General features: G+C 51.4%; 1 protein-coding gene across 3 annotated transcripts in view; it reads right to left on the bottom strand.

The window, feature by feature from the left end:
* Positions 1-20,763, bottom strand: part of PTK2B (protein tyrosine kinase 2 beta) — a 135,657-nt gene that overhangs the window by 13,266 nt on the left and 101,628 nt on the right. For 2 of the 3 annotated variants that reach the window (XM_025394493.1, XM_025394491.1), the window contains 19 exons: positions 17,397-17,459; positions 17,133-17,187; positions 16,541-16,681; positions 16,089-16,163; positions 15,128-15,229; positions 13,874-13,991; positions 13,270-13,309; positions 12,843-12,889; positions 11,581-11,631; positions 11,032-11,129; positions 10,153-10,237; positions 9,866-9,966; positions 9,467-9,582; positions 7,331-7,431; positions 7,063-7,152; positions 6,019-6,223; positions 3,370-3,478; positions 2,074-2,139; positions 421-546 (listed from right to left, as the gene is read on the bottom strand). In XM_025394493.1, the coding sequence (XP_025250278.1) occupies positions 421-546; positions 2,074-2,139; positions 3,370-3,478; positions 6,019-6,223; positions 7,063-7,152; positions 7,331-7,431; positions 9,467-9,582; positions 9,866-9,966; positions 10,153-10,237; positions 11,032-11,129; positions 11,581-11,631; positions 12,843-12,889; positions 13,270-13,309; positions 13,874-13,991; positions 15,128-15,229; positions 16,089-16,163; positions 16,541-16,681; positions 17,133-17,187; positions 17,397-17,459 (1,789 nt within the window). The remainder of the gene's footprint in view (positions 1-420; positions 547-2,073; positions 2,140-3,369; positions 3,479-6,018; positions 6,224-7,062; positions 7,153-7,330; positions 7,432-9,466; positions 9,583-9,865; positions 9,967-10,152; positions 10,238-11,031; positions 11,130-11,580; positions 11,632-12,842; positions 12,890-13,269; positions 13,310-13,873; positions 13,992-15,127; positions 15,230-16,088; positions 16,164-16,540; positions 16,682-17,132; positions 17,188-17,396; positions 17,460-20,763) is intronic. The other variant, XM_025394494.1, reaches the window with a different exon arrangement.

Genomic DNA, 20,763 nt, shown 5'->3' with positions numbered 1-20,763 from the left:
TCCTTTGACTGAGGAGAGATTTCACACCCAAAGCCATCAGGCAGGAAGGATCCTTTACTCTCAAGCACCACTAAGCTGTGCTGTGCTCTGCCTAGGAGCCTCCATGCTGCCAGGGATCTCCCTACCCCTGGGGCTCAGGAGAGGGAGAGATTTGTATATCTCCAGCCATAGCACCAGCATGGCCAAGGACAGGTCAGGTCCAGCTGGTGTCCTCCAGAGCAGGGCCTGGTGTGGCCGCCATCCTCTGATGTGTTTGCAAAAGGAAGGAAGTCAGAGAGTTCCTGCTTGGTGGCCTGACTGGTGCAGGGGAGCAGGGAGGGCCCTCCTGAGCTGAGGACGTGGGGTTTCCAGTGTCCCCGGCCACCTCCCTCCAGCAGCCTCCTCAGTCTGGGCAGGGACCAGCATGCAGAGCCCTCTTACCCGCATGCTGTGGCGTTTGAAGACATTGTGCCGGTGGAGAGGTGGGGTGTGCAGTGAGTTAACGGGAGATGGATACTCCATAGGGCTGGTGAGCGTAGGAGAGCTGGCACACAGACCCTCAGGGACCTATTCAGGAAAAGCAAAGAAGCACAAGGCACGGGACAAAGCGAGAAGGTGGACAATTAGCTGCTACAAACATGAGCACAAAGAAACCACACATGAGCACCATGGGGGATAGGGCTTGCTCTCCAGGAGTTAATAAAGAACACGACATGGGCCTTCCATTGCTCCGAGAGAGATGGTGGAGCAGCGTGGCCTCTCATTCATCTAACATTCCCCTACGATGCTCTGCACACAGTGGGGTCCACGCTGGTTACTGACCCACTGAGACCAGGGTTCCTCCCTCAGGACTCTTTAGAAAACAGTTAAGTTTCAGTTACAAGACAAACTGACTGATGTGGTTAACACACCGATTTATAGAGATATGTATGAATTATTTTTTAAAAATTCAGACAGGCTCTTGCTCTGCTGCCCAGGCTGGGATGCAGTGGTATGATCATAGCTCACTGCAGCCTTAAACTCTTGGCCTCAAGCGATCCTCCTGCCTCAGCCTCCCACATAGCTGGGACTACAGATGCATGCCACCATGGCTGCCTTGAATTTTTTTAAAATTAAAAAATAATTATATCACAATTTTATTATTCTTTGCTTTTAGAGGTGGGGTCTCACTATATTGCCCAGGCTAGTCCCAAACTCCTGAGCTCAATCAATCCTCCCATCTCACCCTCCTTAGTAGCCGGGACTACAGGTGTGTGCCACCCCACCTAACTCTCTGTTTTAAATATCACATATGGGTATATTTCTTTTTTTTTTCTTCAGAACAATGTTTCCATCTTCTGAATCAAGCTTTCTCTTCACATGAAGAGGATTTACCTATTAGTCCTTAGATGGTCTTGTTCTGGCACTCAGGCATTTCCTTGAGAACAAATACAGGACCATGGGACACCACCTTTCTCTAAAGGGCACCAACTAAATGGACATTATTTCTAGTGGTTGAGGGGATCGATTTTTGAGCAGTGACTCTGAGCTGGGGGATGCAAGAGAGGAAATAAGAGGAGACTGGACTCCCTCTCTCCTAGAGGCAAGAGAGACACAGAACAGAGACGTTCAGGGTCAGGGACCCACAGCTTGGGAAAGTCATGGTTGGGGATAATGGAGCTGGGAGAAAGCTCAGGTAAAACCCTGCTGTCTCTTCAGTGGCCACCCAGGTTCTGGATGGGGCCTCTTTGGGGAGCCCCATGGAACCACTCCATTTGCTGGGGAATATTCCCTGGGATTTCTTTTGGGAAGGAGGCCATGGAGGCCTTATATGTGGGGAGAGAGCAGCAGGCAGGCACACAAAGCAGCAGACGCTGTAGACAGAGGGATGGGGCTTAAGGCAGGTCTCAGCTGAGCACAGCCTGGGAGACCAGTATTTTAATTCTTGTGATCTGAGTCTGCATTCTGTTCTGGATGCCAAAGAAGAGTAAACCTAGGCAATCTCCATCACCCAAGTGAGTGACAGCTGCTCCTCTAAGGCACAAGAATGGAGTTTCAGGAAGGACCTGGATGAGAGGCAGACCTGAAGTTCCCATCGTCTGGTTCTATCTTTACCTGGAACTGCAGCTTCGGAGCCAGGAGGTTGGTTTGCGGAGGGGGTCTGTACTTAGGTCGGCTGGGCTGGAGAGAGAACACAGATGGGTCAGTCTCTGTCCCTCTCCTTAAGTGAACACAACTCACTAAGGGGAACATCAGGTCAAAGACACCTCAGACTTGTTCTGAAGGAAGGAAAGTTGAGGGACAAAGCTGTCATGAAACTCCTTTTGCATCCATTTATTGAGCACTGATTATCTACTGAGTGGTGGAGGGTACAAAGAAGCCACCTCGCTGCCCTCCTGGGGCTATGGCTAATTGGAGGGTTAATGATCGGTACATTGTTGCCTCCCTATATGTGGGAGCACCCGCCAAGTCAGAGCTCCAGAGCACAGGCATGCAGAGGTACGAGCTCACCAGGGGCTTGGGCACTCACAGAAGCCGCATGGAGGAGATGAACACTGAGCCAGGCCCGAGGGGAGGGGTGGGACACGCCAGGTAAGAGGGACAAGTGAGAAAAGGCCTTAGATGGGATCAGACATTGTTATGGACTGAATATTTGTCCTCCTTTTCGATCTGCATGTTGAAGCCTGAACCCCCAATGTGATAGTATTAAGGAAGTGCAGGTTTTTGGAGGTAATTAGGGTTCGATGAGGTTATGACGATGGAGCCCATGATAGGATTAGTGCCCTCATAAGAAGAAAAAGAAAGATGACTCTGTGTCTGCCAGGTGAAAACATAGTGAGAAGGTGGTTGTCTGTAAGCCAGGCAGAGAGCCCTCACAAGAAACCAACGCCTTGATCTTGGACTTCCCAGCCTCCAGAACTGTGAGAGATAAACATCTGTTGTTTAAGCCACTTGGTCTGTGGTCCTTTTGTTGCAGCAGCTCCAGTTGACTAGGACAGGCATGGCCTCTCAGACCTACCCACCTAATGGCAGCAGGGCCCTGGTTCCTGAGCTCAGGGTGGCCATGGAGGGTATAGATGTAGGGACTGGACCTAAAAGACCCAGGATACTTCCCATCCATGTGTCCTCATGGGGATCTCATTTGTTCCTAAGAAAACACCTAGAAGACAAGCCTAGCCTCTCAGGGAACACTTTTGAGGAATGATTCTTGACCCACAAGGTGGCTGCTATCTCTAAGTCCACCTGCCAGAGCACTGATGTGACACACTGATAGTGATGGTGGATGCCGGGTGAAGGACTGAGAGAGGGCTGTAGGGGGCATTCTGCCTGTGTAGTAAGGGGGGCAAGGATCAGACAGGGACCTGGCTCTGCTTTGACTCACAGGATCCATGAGGCCACGGCTTGGCTTACCTTGGGTGGGGGTTCCTGGAAGGCTGTGGGCTCCAAGATTTTAGGGGTTCGGTAGCGAGCATTCCTCTCTTGCTCCACGGCAATGTCCTTCTCCATCTGATAAATGTCACTGCAGTGAGTCAGGTCAGATAAGGAGAGAAACAAGGTCAAAGTGAGACGCTCCTTGGGGCTCCTCTTTGTACTCCGTGGAAGCCCAGAGAGGCCTGGGCAAGGCTGCTAGGTCCCATTTCTGTTTCCATCTCCACTGCAGAGTGGCCTGGGGAGAGCCCCCTGAGACAGGCTTGGATATGGGCCCTGAGGCCACACTGAAGTTGGGAGGATCACAGGAATAGATCGAAGGTGGAAAAGCATCCTTGTTGAGCCAGTCCCAGTCCAAACATGCAGTAGGAGCCTGACTGCAGCCCCATTCCCCAGGCCTTGTGCCCTCCTGGGCTTGTGATTGGCACCAAACCCTTATGTAGATTTCCAAAGTCCCAGCCAACTTCATGGCCCTGGCCTAGAATCTACATCTCCTGTTTCTCATGAAACATCCCCCAACGCATCCCTGGTGTGCGCTAATGAGGCATGTGGGTTCACTCCCAGGCTAGCCATGTGCACGCCTCTCACTTTTCTTACCCAATCCAGTGTTCCTAACCTGGAATCACAGACCCCAGAGGACTCTGGAATTATTACTGCCCATGAATCCACATGTTCATATGGGTAGCAAGTATTATATACTACTGAATATGTGACACTTAATACTATATTTTCAAGTGTGTATGTATTTTAAAATGCATTATATAGCCCACTATATTTTGTTCAGCAAAAGATTTTAAAAATATAATTATCGTTACAGAGACACTCAAAATTTGAATTAGAAGGGTCTTTCCTCCCTGGAACGATTAGCAAACACTGATCAAATCCCTTCTGAACTCTAAGGAGGAAGTGTCAGGTGGTGGCCTGAGGAAGCAACCTGGGGTCTTCTGAGTTTTTTGGTGTTTTCCAGACCACACCAGAAACCAGCTCCCACCTCCACTTGTGGCGGGGGCCTGGCCGGTGCCTCTGATGGGAACATCTCTCAGCCCAGGAGATCATGGGAACACCTCTCAGTTCAGGAGATGACGGGAACACCTCTCAGCCCAGGGGATGACGGGAACACTTCTCAGCCCAGGGGATGACGGGAACACCTCTCAGCCCAGGGGATGACGGGAACCCCTCTCAGCCCGGGGGATGATGGGAACACCTCTCAGCCCAGGAGAGTCGCCTGCACAGCTCCCTGTGGCTCTCAAGGCCTCAGAGTGAATCAGAACCCCCAGCTCCATCCCCCCAGGGCTTTTACCCTCCCAAATTACATCTTTCAAATACTTTTATCCTGCAGCCCTTTGGCTTCTCAAACCTCCCATACAAGGGACCAACAGAGGAGTCTAGAATTAACTGGGAGGCTCACTGAAGGGATAGACAGGAACAGAGAGGCCTTTTAAGCCAGAGGTTTTGCAGATGATGTTGAAGGCCCCGCCCCATAGAAAACATGCAGGGTCACCCCCAGTGCCCCTGGCCTGGGCATTGCTGGCATCCCCTGGGGTGCCTCCCCACCAGGCAGTTTTCAGGGGCTGTTTTCTCGCCCTAAAACTGAACAAGGCAACATGTTGACTACAGTATTTAAAAATCACAATATCTCAAGTCAATTAAGTTCCAGACTCCCTAAAGTAGGGTTCAGCAAATAAGAGCCCAGAGGGCAAATCTGGCTTCTCATCTATTCTTGTATGGCCCCAAATGAAGAATGATTTTCACATGGTTTCAATGACTGAAAAAACTAAAAGACAAAAAATATTTTATGACACATGAAAATTATTTGAAATTCAAATTTCAGCATCCGAAATGACACTGGAGCCCAGCTACACCCATTCATTGATGTATTGTCTATGGCTGTTTTTGAGCAGCCATAGTTAAGAGAGTTAGCAGTTCTGGCAGAGACTTGCATAAACTGCAAAGCCCCAAATATTTACTATTTGGCCCTTTATAGAAAATGCTTACTGACTCCTACCCCAGAGGAAGCCAAAAGAAGTCAAATCTCCCACAGGAGGGCTAATGGCAGGCTTGCCACCAAGAAAACTGGAGGACTCTGAACCTCCGAAACAGATGACCTTCTTCCCCAGTGACCTCCCCAGACCTAGGGAATCATGGCTCCTAGGCACCGACGGGTCCTCAGGTCCCTTATCCCCCATTCAGAAGGGAGAGGTGGCCCCTGGGTCATAGTCTTGAATAACAGGTCAAAGATCACTCCCTTCCTTGCTATCTGGGAGGAAAGATCAAAGTCGAGAGATGAGGCGAGAGGAAAGCAGGTGGGACGCCTCAATACCACAAAGAGCACAGGCACTTCAATGAGAGTCTGGCTCAGGCTTCTAAGTCTAACCTAGAAAATATTTTCTGAGCACATCCTATGAACAAGGCTCTGTGCTCTGTGTTGACAGATGCCCAGATAAGCCAGACTTCCCCAGGGCCGCCTTATCTCTAAGCTCATATCTGACAGTGAACCTGGCTTCAGCCTCCCGTCCTTGACCCTGGCCTGTCTCATTTAGGGAGATGTGGTGCAAATGTCTGTGTGTGCTGGTCTTGCTCCCTGGTGCAGCCGGGTGGGCCCCCAGCCCCCAGCTCATGCTCCATGCTTACCTGAGGCTGCACACTAGCTCGGTGAAGCGGGGCCGGTCACTGGGGTCGTAGTCCCAGCAGCGGGTCATGAGGGTATAAAGGACTGGTGGACAGAGGTCGGGCTTGGGCAGCCGGTCCCCTTTCTCCAGCACCCCGATGACATCCTTGTTCTCCAGCCAGAAGAACGGCTGCTTCCCAAAGCTCAGGATCTCCCACATGCACACGGCTGGGGTGGAAGGGAGCGTCAGGTCCCGGGTGGGGAGACCAGTCCCTCCCACCCAGGAGCACTGTCACCATTAGTGCTCGCTCTTGACCAGAAGCAGCTCCTGTGGTCCTTCCTCCCCTTCCAGCACTGTGGGGTCCTGCCCACCATGGTGGTCTGCCCGAGGGACAAGTGACCTACATCTGCAGTAAGTGACCTAAGACTTTGCTCCCTAGACCCCTGTCAGGGTACTGCAGGATCAACAGGTGGCAGTCATGGCATGTCATTGGGACCACAAGGGTCTTCTCTTAGGAGGGAGGGGAGCCACTGCTTAGTAAAGCTGGAATTGGGAGCCTCGCACCAACGCTTGGTGCCTGTGTGATTGTGGGCAGGCTCCTGACTCACCTGAACCTCAGTTTTCTTAACCGGAAAATGAGAGTGATAATAATATTCTACGGGGCTGACTGCGGGAGAACTAAGTGAGATGGTCTGCGGGAGGTGTTCCCTAAGGAGCTGTCTCTCTACACCTGCCTTTGCTCTCTCCCCTCCCTGCACCTCTCTCAGAACCAGTCACAGAGTTCCATCTTAGTTTCTGGGGCTGGTAGGTGGAGCACACACGTCACAAGAACCTCTTCCAGGAGGATGAGCCTGCATAGCCCAGGCCAGTCCTTAGCCTAGGTCACCCCCCTTCCTACCCCTACGTAGGCCTCCCTCACTCTGAGACTTCTCAGGGGCCACAGCAAAATTGAACCCTGGGAACGGGAGGTGGAGGTCAGACCCCTGCTCCCTGCACCCACCCCCTTAGCTTGGTTCAGAGGTGAGAATCTGAACTCTTTTTCATCCCCTCCCAAATCAGCACTCACCAAACATCCAGACATCACTGGCTGTCGTGAAGCGTCGGAAGTTAATGGACTCTGGGGACATCCATTTGATGGGCAGACGAGTCACAGAGGCTTTGGGTGGGCAAAGAGGTTAATTTTTAGGGAAGAAAGATCAGAATTATCCAGAAATACATCCTACTTTCTGAAGACCCTTAGGCTGGGCTGTCCAACTGTAGACTTCCTTCTTCTAGAATTTTTTGCTTCAGCGACCCCTCCAAGGCCAAAGCAGAGGCTGGGAAGTCCTCCTCACCTTTGTAATAGTCCTCATCCTCAATGTACCGGGAAAGACCAAAGTCCCCCAGCTTCACACACTCAGGGGAGGCCACTAGGATGTTCCGGACAGCAATGTCCCTGGAAAAAGGGCATCAAAACCAGGATGAGTCACTGCCCACCCCCATGGGAGCAGGAACACTCAGAGAGACGGACAGACAGATTGAAAAAGAGACCAAGAGTGTAAGCCAGGGACTCAGCCTCCAGAGCAGAACTGGGCAGCTTCTGTGGGTCACTGTCTCCCCCGAGTGGTCTTGCTATAGCACAGCTCAGGTAGGAGCCCAGCTGGCCCCTCTGCACCCCAACATGCACAGGTGCTTTGCCATCTCCTTCCCTCTTGCTGTCGGGCTCTGTCTCCCATCACCCCTTCATGCATCTCCAGCTTGAAGCCTGGCTCAGATTCCTGGCATCTGCTACACTCCACTTCTGTGCTGTTGCCTACACTGTCCCCCATGCCAGGGAGGCTGTCACCTGGTGATTCTTTAAGGATAAACTCCAACCACTTCCCTGAACACAGGTATTCTCTCTCATCTGCGTTTCCACAGTACGGGTTAGGCCTTTGGTATAGCAGGAGTGGCAGCGGCGGCACAGCTAACTCTGATGGGGCACTTAGGATACTAGGATCGCACGAGAGCTTCACACACCATGAGTCATGACACAGAGACCCTCAGACCCCCCTGGTGCAGGGGAGGAGACCGGACCCAGGGAGCTGAAGGAACTTGCCCAGCAGGTCACCAGTGGAAAAGGGTGTTACCCAGGTAGGCTACTCCAGAGCTGAGCTCTCGCTCCTCCCAGGAGACGCACCACTGACTCAGTTTACCCTGTGTTCTTGCCATCACTCCCAACCCCAAACTAGTTTGCCTGCTTGCTTCTCACAGGCAGGCTCCACTTTCTAGTGTTTGTTTTATAGTTGAAATGATGGCTTAAAAGCACAGCAACTTCAAATGAACAAACAAAAGAAACGAATCTATCCTCCCACCACCTTTGTCCTGACAATCAATTTCTCCAGTTTGACCCTCATGCTAGAAGGTAAGCTTCACAAGGAAAAGGAGTTTTGCTTGTTTTCAATGCGACTTTGTCCCAGAGCCTAGGTCAGTGCCTGGCACTGAGAGGTGTTCCATAGTGCTTGTTGGACGGATGAATGAATGAATGAACAAACGAAGGAACAAATGAATGAATGCAGGGTTTTATCCCCTGATGTGGCTTTCCATAGAATCAGGCACAAGGCCACAGAGCCAATGTCAATGGTTGGTAATGTCCAACCACTAACTCCCTCGGGGGTCAGGCTCTCATGGCAGGGAATGGGAACAAAGCCAGGTAGAACAGCGGCCAACTCCTGGGCGCGGTGGCTCAAGCCTGTAATCCCAGCACTTTGGGAGGCCGAGACGGGCGGATCACAAGGTCAGGAGATCGAGGCCATCCTGGCTAACACGGTGAAACCCTGTCTCTACTAAAAAATACAAAAAACTAGCTGGGCAAGGTGGCTGGCGCCTGTAGTCCCAGCTACATGGGACGCTGAGGCAGGGGAATGGCGTAATGCAGTGAGCTGAGATCCGGCCACTGCACTCCAGCCCAGGCGACAGAGCAAGACTCCGTCTCAAAAAAAAAAAAAAAAAAAAAAAAAAAAGAACAGGGGCCAACTCCACAGCCACAGGGAGGCTTGGACTCGGCAGTCCAGGGGTGTCAGGAACCAGGATGGTGTTCGGGTCAGGACCTCAGGATTTTTCTGGCCCTGCTCCAGCCCAGTCCCTTCTTCCTGGGCCACGTGCCACCAAGCCGGTGAGCTGGAGGTGAGCGAGCTCTAAGGAAGGTTAGGGGCCATTTCCTGGCACTCCCAGGGGAGGGGCTAGAAGGTCTTGAGCTATAGACAGACACCTCGGACTTCAGAGTTACTCCTAACAACCCCATGAGGTACATACAGTACCTGCAACTTTACAGATTCGGAGACAGGGTCAGAGAGGTTGCTCAAGTGCTCGAAGCTGCCGGGACAGGCAGGGCCAATGCTGGGATTCCAACACTGCTCTGTGTCACCCACAAACCCTGCTTCTACCCAGATGCCTTGAGGATCCGGTGAAGGCCTGGCTTCCACACCGCTGGCCACCCCCTCCACCCCTACCTGTGCACGCAGTTGATGCTCTCCAGGTAGGCCATGGCTTTGCAAATCTGCAGCGAGTATAGCACGAGGGTGAGCACCTTCAGGGAATTCTTGTTCCGCTCCAGGTAGTGGCCCAGCTGTGGGAATGGGGAGGTGCCATCAAGACCCCTGGTTGGTCCTGGCACGGAGCCAGGGGGCCAGGGTGCTGGCAGCTCCTGACCCTTCCCTGGGGGTGGCGGGAGACAAACCCAAAGCTGGCAAAATGTTCCAGCAATTTCCTTGACAAATAGGGCCTCTGGCTTGTTCCAGCTGAATACAGAAGCCAGGAAGCTGGGAGGAATGGGCTATGGTCTGAATGCCCCCCAATGCTGCAGCTCAGGGGTCACCTCCTACCACCCTCTTCTACCACCTCCAGCTCACCTCCCCGTAGGGATACAATTCCATGATGATCCAGGTGGGCTCCTCTTCAATGATGCCGATCAGCCTCACGATGTGCGGGTGGTCGAGGTTCTTCATGATCACTGCAGTCGGGAGGCAAGATGGACGGGCGGGGCGGCTCAAAGGTCCAATTCAGAAAAGGCCTTTGCTTTTCCAGCAAGGGGAAGGAGGATCCCTCCTCCAACATGGTCCCTGCACTGCTCACCCCTCCCTTCCCAGGTCCAAGCCCCTCCCATCTTGGAGGCCTGGTTGGTCTCAGGGGTCCCTACCTGCCTCGCTCATGAACTTCTCCTTGTTGTCCAGAGTGCAGTCTTTCTTGCAGGTCTTGACAGCTACGTTGATTTTCTCCCCTTTCTGTAACAAGAGTGTGTTCAGGACCCCTTGGTCCAGCCTAGCGCTCAGCAGAATGTTCCCTCCTGGCCTCCCCATGGCCTCCTGCAGACTTTGCCACCAGCCAAGGTCCTTTTCTCCTATGTCTCTCTTCTTCTCCCCTTTGTCTTCCTCTCCTCTCCTTCCCCACTCCCCTTCTTCTTGATCAGGGTCTGTTAGAACTGAAAAGGGCTTTAGTGGTCAGATGAGTCAAGCTGCTCTTGACTCAACCATCCAGATGAGGACACTGAGACTGAGGGGCCGTGTGACCTGCCCAAAGCCAGAGGCACCTGCAGGCAATTATCAGGCATGGAGGCTGGGCCTTTTTCTTTCTCTGTCTTTATCGTTGGATTTTACATTCTTGATGCCTCTTTCTTTTTTCCCCTGGGCCTGCTAGAATCGTGACCACAGTGGTCAGCCTTGCCCTCCCCCGTCACTGGCCTTGACACTAGCTCCAGATCCTGCCTCGCCTTTTCTCAGAACTGTCTTTATCCTGCCGCCCCCTTTGTATTCTCCCACCAAGAATCAGTGACCCTTCTCCAGGTTCTCCCTGTATCTCCACCCCTGGTATTTTGCTACCCTTCTTGAACATGACTCTTGACTCCATCATTCTTTGAGTATTTAATAAATACCATCATGCCCAGTGGACAAGGGGCCCTTAGAGACAAGGGGCCCTAAGTGGATGAAGGCTGTGCCAACTCCAACCTGCTCAGATTCAAGCTCTGTCTCACCCTACCGACACATGGAAAAGGAGTGTCAGGGAAGATCCTGGAACTCACGTGATTTGTGTAGACACCTTCATAGACCTCCCCAAAAAAGCCTTCCCCAAGAATACGATTCAGGACCACATCTTCACGGGCAATGCCATACTGTGAACCTGCACAGATGGAGAAAACAGTCGCAGATCACAGAGATCGGCGGTGCCCCACAGGGAACCTGAGTGCCTGCAGGCTCCAAAGGCAGGCGTCACCAGATCTGTAACACCTCAGCCAAGATCCAGGGGCTGGGCTGGGAAAATGGGGGTCTAGAATGTTCCATTGTCTCAGGGAAGAGCCATCCCCCTGCTCCCTCTGAAGGCTGGGTCCCAGGTCCAAGTTATTAGAATCCCCACGCAGCTCCATGGGCACACAAAAGGGCAATCAGTATAGGGAGAAAAAAAACCATCTCAGCTTTCAAATCCACGGCATCTCAGGTTTGCCACTGTCTAAGCCTAGCACGAAGGGAGGATAAAGGAGGAAAAGAACATTCCCTGTGGTGTCACCAGAGTCCTTGCCGTGTCATTTCACAGGGCCTTGACTGCAGTCGCTGCGGCGGGGTTGAGAACCTACCTCCAGGCCTTCGCAGGGTTTCGTCGGGAATCTCTGCGTAGATGTCTGATTCTGGAATGACAGGAAGAAGCGCAGACGTGGACAAGATGCCCTTGGTGGGCACTGCCAGGAATCAGGTGTGAGGCTCCCTGGTGGAGGCCAGTGGAGACCAAGGGGATAGGAGGAAAAGCCAGGCATGTCCCAGGCTCCCAACCCAGGTTTTAGAGTGGCCACAGAGCCCAGGGCACCTTGGCTGAACTCCCTGCTGTCTGCTTCCCAACTTGCATTGTTTAGGGCAAGTTGGTTAATCTCCCTTAATCTCAGTTTCCCCTTCTATGAAATGAATACTGGGGGATGCTGTAAAGATTGAATCAAATAATACCTGTTGCATGTTTAATACCACTAAGGACTAGATGTTTGTGTACCTCCCAAACTCCTTTGTTGAAGCCCTAACTCCCAATGCGATGGGATTAGGAGGTGGGGCCTTTGGGAGGCGGTGCAGTCCTGAGTGTGGGGCCCGCATAATGGGATCCGTGCCCTTATAAGCAGACGAAGAGAGGCCAGAACTCTCTCTTCATCACATGAGCCCACAGTGAAAGGACAGTTATCTGCAAATGAGGATTAAAGCCCTCACCAGATGCAGACTCAGCCAGCACCTTGATCTTGGACTTCCAGCCTCTAGAACTGTGAGCAATAAAGTATCTGGTTTTAAGCCACGCAGTCTATGGTATTTTGTTACGGCAGGCCAAGCTGCCTAAGATAAACATGGTGCCATGTACTAAGTACTCAATACACACTAGCGATTACTGTTCATGATTTTTTTTTTTTTTTTTTTTTTTTTTTTGAGATGTAATCTTGCTGGGTTGACACGCTGGAGTGCAGAGGTGCGATCTCAGCTCACAGCAACCTCCGCCTCCTGGGTTCAAGCTATTTTCCTGTCTCAGTCGCCCAAGTAGCTGGGACTACAGGCACATGCCACCATGCCCATCCAATTTTTGTATATTTAGTAGAGATGGGGTGTCACCATGTTGGTCAGGATGGTCTCGATTTCTTGACATCATGCTCCACCCACCTTGGCCTCCCAAAGTGCTGGGATTACAGGCGTGAGCCACTGCACCCAGCCACAATTCATGATATTTTAAAGCCATCATTGAGAAGTTACGGGGGAGGATCGTTTTCCTGTAACTTGGAGGACACCCTCGGCAATGTCATGAGAGCAGGCAGCGGGGAGCAAGCAGATGGGAGGCAACTGGAGCAGGTGGAGGATGCAGCAGGCAGCTCACCTATGCTGCAGCTCTCTGAGAAGTGGGACCGCCGGGCCTCCAGGTTTCTGTAGGAGGTGAGAGGGCAGAAGCTAGGTGAGCTCAGAGTCCAGTAATGCTCCCCTGGGTAGCCTCAGCCCGCCCTCTCCTCCTGCCCCCTGGGGAGAAGTAGTCTGTCCAGATTAGCAATGACCTGGGAGCACAGCCAAGGCTGCCAGGGGCTGGAGTTGGGGGACAGCAGCAACCCCCCAGGACAACACCAGGTGGCCTGAAGGCAAAGAAATATTCCTGCAGGTATTTACTGGGAGGGAAAGATCATCTTTTTTCAGGGTTCTCCTGGGCCTGAAAACCAGAAACTATGGAGGTGGGGACTCCCAGTTTCTTCTTCTTCCTCTCAGTAGCATAGGCTAAGCTCAGGGCCCCGTCCTCTGCACCCCACCGTACTCACAGCATGGGGATCTGGGGCAGGCTGTTCCGCTTCTCGCCATCTAGGAAGAGAGGAAGAAGGAGGAGGTTGGAGCTGGGGACATAGGGGCCTAAGTGGGTGACTGACCTCCTCACTATTCCTAAAAGGGACTCTCCTCCCACCCCAGCCCCTAATTCCATTCTCTTCCAGCCTGGGAGCGAGGGAGGCCTTGGGCCAGAACTGGAATCCTCCTTGGAGGCTGCCTCAGGCCAGATTTCGCCTGCTCCAGCTGGGACCCCTGCTTCCTGATTAAGGAAGACCCAAGACCCAAGACCTAAGACCCAAGATGGAGACACACACAGGCGGGACCAGCCTTGCTCTAGCGATGGCTTTGAGCTTGCTGGGCTAAAACGCTTCTCCTCCAGAAGGTGCCTCTCTGTGGACGTTGACTAGCAGGGCTGTGGGTAGGTGGACCAGCCAGGGCTTAAAGCCCAAGATGGGCCCACTGGAAGCTTCCTGCTGGGCTGTGGGGGAAGCCTCCTCATTCACTTATCCATCAGCCACTTAGCTTCTGCCACTCTGCCTCTGGGGACTCGGGTGTGCTGCTACCCGTGGTCCAGCCACTTTACCTTTAAATGGAACCCACCTTTCCTAGGATGGATGATGAGAGAGCCTTGGTGCTCCCCCTGCAGCCGGCAGTAGCCATCTATGAGGTCAGCCATGTTCTCAGCCTCTGCCAGGGACGAAGTTTTGATGGACAAGGCCTGAGGAGCAGAGACCGGCCAAGGGTGAAACCCCAGAGCGTTGGCTAGAGACCACCCCCAGGGCTGGCGAACAGATGGCAGGACCCCTGCCACAACCCTTGCCTGGATGCCAATGTTGTCTGCACCTCTCCTGGGGCCCTACCCTGGAGTCCAGACTGCATTCTGTCACCCCTTTCACCTGTACGCCCATGCTCTCCAAAGGCCAGTCCCAGGCCTCACTTATTTTGGCCTCTGAGCACACAGCACAATGCCTGGTATCTAGTCGGTGCTCAATAAATAGAAGCAGAAACTGAGAAAATGGAAGAGGGGGCTGGGCGCAGTGGCTCACACCTATAATCCCAGCACTTTAGAAGGCTGAGGCAGGCAGATCACCTGAGGTCAGGAGCTTGAGACCAGCCTGGCCAACATGGTGAAACCCTGTGTCTACTAAAAGTAAAAAAATTAGCTGGGTCTTGTGGCATGCATCTGCAGTCCTAGCTATTCAGGAGGCTGAGGCAGGAGAATCTGTTGAACTCAGGAGGCGGAGGTTACAGTGAGCTGAGATTGTACCACTGCACTCTAGCCTGGGCGACAGAGTGAGACTTTGTCAAGAAAGGAAAGAAAAGGAAAGGAAAGGAGAGGAAAGGAAGGAAGGAAGGAAGGAAGGAAGGAAGGAAGGAAGGAAGGGGAGGCAATGGGGCAGGGCGCAGATGGGTGAAAGGAGAGAGAGATGAACACTCTGCGGCCTGAGGTCTCTCTGGGTGTTTTACCACAAAACAAAACAAAACAAAGCAAAACAAAACAAAACAAACAAAAAAGTCCCGTGTTTTTGAGGTCTTGATATTCACATCATTGTTCTCTTCGTAAAACTTAGGCCTGTGATTTATACCTGATTTCTGCTCACCTTGAACATTCCTCTACCTGAAAACCTTCCCAATTTCTTTCCTGACATTAAACAAATTGTTTCCCGAATTTTCCTACAATTTATCATCATCCTGGTACCTTTTGTCTAAGAACTTGGTGCAGTTTTCTTAACACGATCCCCAAAGCCAGGAAGCTCCTGGCCTCCTTCGTGCCATGGACTTTTGGTCTGAGCAAGAGCTCCCAACTTGCCATTATATCCCCTGCAGAGCTGCCAGGTGCCCAGAGACACTCACCTGGGGGGCACCTTCAATGCCCAGCTGCAGTACCGCCTGGCCCTCCTCCAGTGGCAGGCACCTGATGGACCTGATCTGCTTGAACTCGGCCAGGCAGGTGGGCTGCGGGAAAAGAAGGGGGAGCTTCAGACCATCCCACTACCAGGACTGGGCCATGCAGATTGGTCAGTATAGGGGAGCTGGGGTGAGGAGGAACTGGGAGTTTCTCTGGGAGATGAAGAGAGAATCAAAGACTGGTCAGTATGGGGGAGCTGGGGTGAGGAGGCACTGGGAGTTTCTCTGGGAGATGAAGAGAGAATCAAAGACTATTAAGGCTAGACGGATCCTCTAGTTCAGAGGTGTCCAATCTTTTGGCTTCCCTGGGTCACATTGGAAGAAGAATTGTCTTGGGCCACACATAAAATACACTAACACTACTTGATGAGTGTAAAAAAAAAAATCGCACAAAAAATCTTATCATGTTTTAAGAAAGTTTACAAATTTGTGTTGGGCTGCATTCAAAGCTGTCCTGGGACCACAAGCTTGATCTAGACCAAGCCCCTCCCTATGCCAAGGAGAAAATGAGGTCTAGAGAAAGCCAGGACTTGCTCAAGGTCATGTGCCAAGCTGGCAGTGGAGCCAGGACTGGACTCAGGTCCCCTGGCTTCCAAGGGAATCATGTCTCATATTGTTGCTGAAAGGGCAAGACTGCTGAGCTCTGCCAGTAATCATAGCGGCCCTGTCTCCCCTCCCACCACCTCTGTGTAGATGACAGTCACAGGGATGTAAACGGCCATCTGCCCCACGATGCCATCTCCAAACGCTCTCCACTGCTGCTCACGCCAGGGCATGGCTTTAGAAAGGACTCTGCTCTCAGCAACGGGGGCAAGAAGAGCTGAAGGGGCAGACAGGGCAGGAGGCAGCAGAGAGGGGAAGGCCTCCCGACTTGGGGCTGGGTGGGGCAAGCCCCCAGTCTTTCTACCTTTGCGTCCTGACTGGTCAGCTGGCGGATCCCTTTAGGGCCAATGACCAGGTCCACAGTAATGTTCCATCCTTGCTGGAATAAAAGGAGAGGGGACTGTTGTCCCAGAGCTGCCCTCCCCATTCTTCAGAAACTTGAAGAAAAGCTCCCTAAGCTAGACACAGGCCACTGTTTCCTGGGTCTCCAGCTCTTTCCCGCCAAAACCCTGGCCATATGGATGTTCCCCTCCTGACACCTTTCCTGTCCTGCCCACCTCCCAGAGCTGGAGGCCAAAATTTCAGTGCCTGCTTCAGGCAAGGGGATGCTCGTGACTTCCACTGTCAGCAGGTCAGCGAAGCTCTGCTGCCTGAGAATCTGCAGCAACTGCAGCGTCTCCCTGCCCCCTCCTGGCCCCCTTTCCCGAGAGGCCTGGGATCCAGGTCAGGGAGAGGCTCAAGAGAGCCTGCCATTACAATGAGTTCACAGCGGTAGGTCTCCTGGTCAATGTTGGCGAAGCCCGCGAGAGTGTTGAAGAACTTCATGACGCACTCCTCCTCCCTGAGCGAGGCGTACTGCTGGAAGGTCTGCTGGATCATCTTCCGGAACTGTTTGGGCTGGGGGAGGGGATGGGCAGTGTGAGCAAGGCCAGCTCCACCCAGGTCTCACTCCTTCCCTTAGGGTCTCACTGAGAGACTGCCCGCTGCTCGAAAATGATCCCCAGTGCCTTTGCCCCCAAAGCAGCTGTGATCTATGACCTAAAACACACACCCATTGTCTCAAGGGAGACTCCCCATACCCCTATGAAGGAAGTGGAGGGGGCAAGGGGTAGCTTCCCAGTACTGGGGCCAGAGAGCTGATCAGGCCTGGATGCGGAGCGGGAGCCCAGGCATGTCACAGTTGGATCCCCAGCCCCAGAGAGGACCCCTGGGTGCATTTAATAGTCCTGTGTCCAAATGCCCAAGGCCATGCAGATGCCCTGGCTTCTCTGAGTATCCCCAGTCTCATCCCTTCCACTCTAGTCTTGGGAATCAGCACAAAGAGGTCCTCGCCCATTGGTTTCCTCACCTTTAAGTTCTCCTGCATCTGCTTTGGGAAAAACAAGTCCAGCCCCACTTCCTTTCTGCAAAAAGGAAGAAAAAGGCAGCATGTGACTCCCCCTGACCCCCATCCCAGGACTGCGGGCCAATCAGGAAGAAGTGAGAAGGCTTTGGGACCTGGAGACGGGCCCTGTGGGGCTCTGGTCTGGGGAGGGGTGGAGGAGAGGGTGAGGAGGAAAAGTACGCATGGAAGGACAGGAAGGGAGGGGAGGTGGGCGACCCCAGAACTTACTCTAGGAGCTCGAAGTTGGACTTCTTGTCAAGGGCATTGTGGGGCATATCCTTGAAGAACCGCCTGGAGAAAGAGGTGGTGGAGGGGGGCTGAAGGCTGGAGAATGAGGGAGTCAGACCCAGGGCACCTCAGGCCACTAGAAGCCCCCTTCCCCTGCCATATATGGGAATCACCAGGAGAAAGGAAGTTAGGAAAGTCATAAAATTTAGTATTTTGACCTGTGAGGAAAAGGAAACCCCCACAAATTTCATTCCAAGAAAAGACTCCAGCCTTGGATCCTAGGAAGCTCACGCTAGGAATGGGCAGATACTGGGCTGAGGAGGAAGATGGTGGCTCTATCTGTGGCCTCTCAGAACAAAGGCCCAAGGCAGCCAAGGCTTGAATGATCAGCCTAGGAACACCGACCTTTACCTGCAGGTCCTGGGGGACTCTTGTGATTTCCTTTTCACTTATTTGCTATCTCTGAGATATTATATGTGTGTATGTTTGTGTGTTCATTTAGATACTTGCTAAATGTAGCACTGTATATATACAAACTTGAGGACTTATAGAAGAAGAAAATAAAATTATTCATAGTCTAACCAGAGGAGACAGCTATTATACTTTACTCATATTCTTTAAGTCTCATTTCCCCTAAAAATGTATGCTTTGATAAATACTTTTATGTAATTGTGGCTTAAGCTGAGACCAAATAGCTAATGTCCTCACATGTGCCAGCCTCCCTTGCCTGTCTGGGTCACTGTGTCTAGTAATTTCATTGACTGCTGCAGACATTATCCTACTCCTGATCTTATATTAAAGTCATTCAGTGTTCCTTTAATTCAGGCATCCTTATAAATATCTGGTAAAACTTTTGTGCAACTAATACTATAAGCAGAGTGAGGGAAGTAATTTATGATTCAAAAGCAATGACTTTTAGACAGTTCACTGTGTTTAGAAAATAGGAAGGTTAGGTCAGGCGTGGTGGCTCACGACTGTAATCCCAGCACTTAAAGAGGCCAAGGCAGGCGGATCACAAGATCAAGAGATTGAGACCATCCTGGCCAACATGGTGAAACCTTGTCTCTACTAAAAACACAAAAATTAGCTGGGTGTGGTGGCGCATGCCTGTAGTCCTAGCTACTCGGGAGGCTGCAGGAGAATCACTTGAACCCAGGAGGCGGAGGTTGCAGTGAGCCAAGATTGCGCCATTGCACTCCAGCATAGGAGTGAAACTCTGTCTCAAAAAAATGGAAAAGAAGACACTCAAGGCATGAAATCATAGAGGAAATACCCAATAAAAATGTAAAACATAAAATGCTATATCCTTAACAATTTTTAATAAATGGTGTCTTTGAATATATTGTCAAGCAAAATAAGTAGTTACCTCTTAAGAAATATGGTCCCAATTTTGCACTCTGTGCCCTAGCCTGAGACACTGGGCAATGTCTGGAGATAGTTCTGGTTATCATACCTAGTTGGAGTAGGGGGCTGGTGGTGCTACCAGCCTCAAGTGGGTAGAGACCAGGGATACTGCTAAACATCCTTCAATGCACAGGAAGCCAACCCCCAACGCCCCCTAACAAAGAAGCATCCAGCCCCAAATGTCACTAGTAGTAAGGCTAGAAAACCCTGGGAATTTGATCCAAGAAAAGAACTTAGAAAACTAAGAAGATGGGTCCTTCCCTACCCTTACTTCTCTGTACTGGGTATCTGACAGAGGGAGGTAAGCAATGGTGCCTGAGATGGGATGTTCTTGCTAAGGGCAGATGTGCAGAATTGGAAACCAGAAGACTGGCAGATAGGAATGACATTCAGATGTAGCGAAGGTCCCCAGCCCCCGGGCCATGGACCAGTACTGGTCCATGGCCTGTTAGGAAGCTGGCCACAGAGCAGGATGTGAGCAGTGGGTGAGTGACCGACGTTTCATCTGTATTTACAGCTGTCCCCCATCACTTGCTATATTGCCTGAGTTCCATCTCCTGTCAGATCAGTGGCGACATTAGATTCTCATAGGAGTGTGAACCCTATTGTGAACCATGTATGAAAGGGATCTAGGTTTCATGCTCCTTATGAGAATCCAATGCTCAGTGATCTGTCACTGCCTCCTATCACATCCAGAGGGACTGTCTAGTTGCAGGAAAACAAGCTTAGGGCTCGCACTGATTCTACATTATGGTGAGTTGTACATTTATTTTATTATATATTACAATGTAATAATAATAGAAATAAAGTACACAATCAATATAATGTGCTTGAATCATCCCGAAACCATCCCCCACCCCAACCCCAGTCCATGGAAAAACTGTCTTCCACGAAACTGGTCCCTGGTGCCCAAAAGGTTGGTGGTCTCTGAGGTATAGGACATGAGAAGCCTACCCAGAATTCTTCCCTGGATGGAAGCTCCTCCTCCTCTTCCCCCTCCCACTTGAAGAGTGCCTGCAGTTAAGATCCCCAAATTCCATACGATTGACCATGGCAGCTTTAGAAAACGTTTCAAGCCAGTGTTACCTGCTCGACCTCCACAGTAATAAGAAACCTCAGGGTGATTATAGGTAGCTTGGTCATCTGTAGTTCCCCTGGGTTGAGTGAGCCATAAAATATACACCTAGGTAACTGAACACATTGGCTTGCTGTACACAGCTATTTGATTCTAACAGAATAAATGTTGGCAAAGGTCCACTGAGGAAGAAGATTTCAGTTCTTTCAGAGTTATCCATTTATTCAACTATGTATTGAGCTCTTATGTGCCAGGCAAAGGCAGCACCCATTCTGACTCTAAGGATTTGACAGAATTTCACAATCTGGTGCACGGGGACATGTCATTGCCTCACAGAGCTCTGCGCAAGTACAGTGGTATTGCAAAGGAGGATGGAAGAGGTCAGGATGGGGCAGAAAAGGCTTCAAGATGAAGAGACCCTTAGGCTGGCTTGATGAGAAGAGCAGATGGTCACACTGCTTGTAATTGACACCTCATAGGCTCACGCTGAGGTTTCCTGTGTATGTAGAGGACAGGCAGGTAACATGGGCTCAGTACGTTTTCTAAAGGTGCCAGAAGATAGAAGAGTTTACTAGGCTGGAAAGGGAAATGAGAAGACTGTGCCAGGCAGGAGGGATGCATTGCCCACTCATGGGGTGAGATCTGCTTCCCAGCCACAAAGAAGAGTGGTTTCCTAAAGCCACTCCAGGCTTACGATCTGTTGTTGAATGAATAAATGAACTTTGAGACTTGTGAAGAAAGAATCTGGAAGACTGGGATATTTAAATATTACATTTTTAAAAACAGGGTTAGCTAAATGAAAGCATAAACACATTTTGAAATTAACACTGAGCAATTAAGGCACATAAAAAAACCACAACATTTTAGCATGATCAAGGTGGTAGTGAA

The sequence above is a fragment of the Theropithecus gelada genome, chromosome 8 (genome assembly GCF_003255815.1).
Source record: "Theropithecus gelada isolate Dixy chromosome 8, Tgel_1.0, whole genome shotgun sequence".
NCBI classification, from domain to species: domain Eukaryota; kingdom Metazoa; phylum Chordata; class Mammalia; order Primates; family Cercopithecidae; genus Theropithecus; species Theropithecus gelada.
The sequence above is the reverse complement of the archived record's forward strand: the minus strand, read 5'-3'. Positions and strand labels throughout refer to the sequence as shown.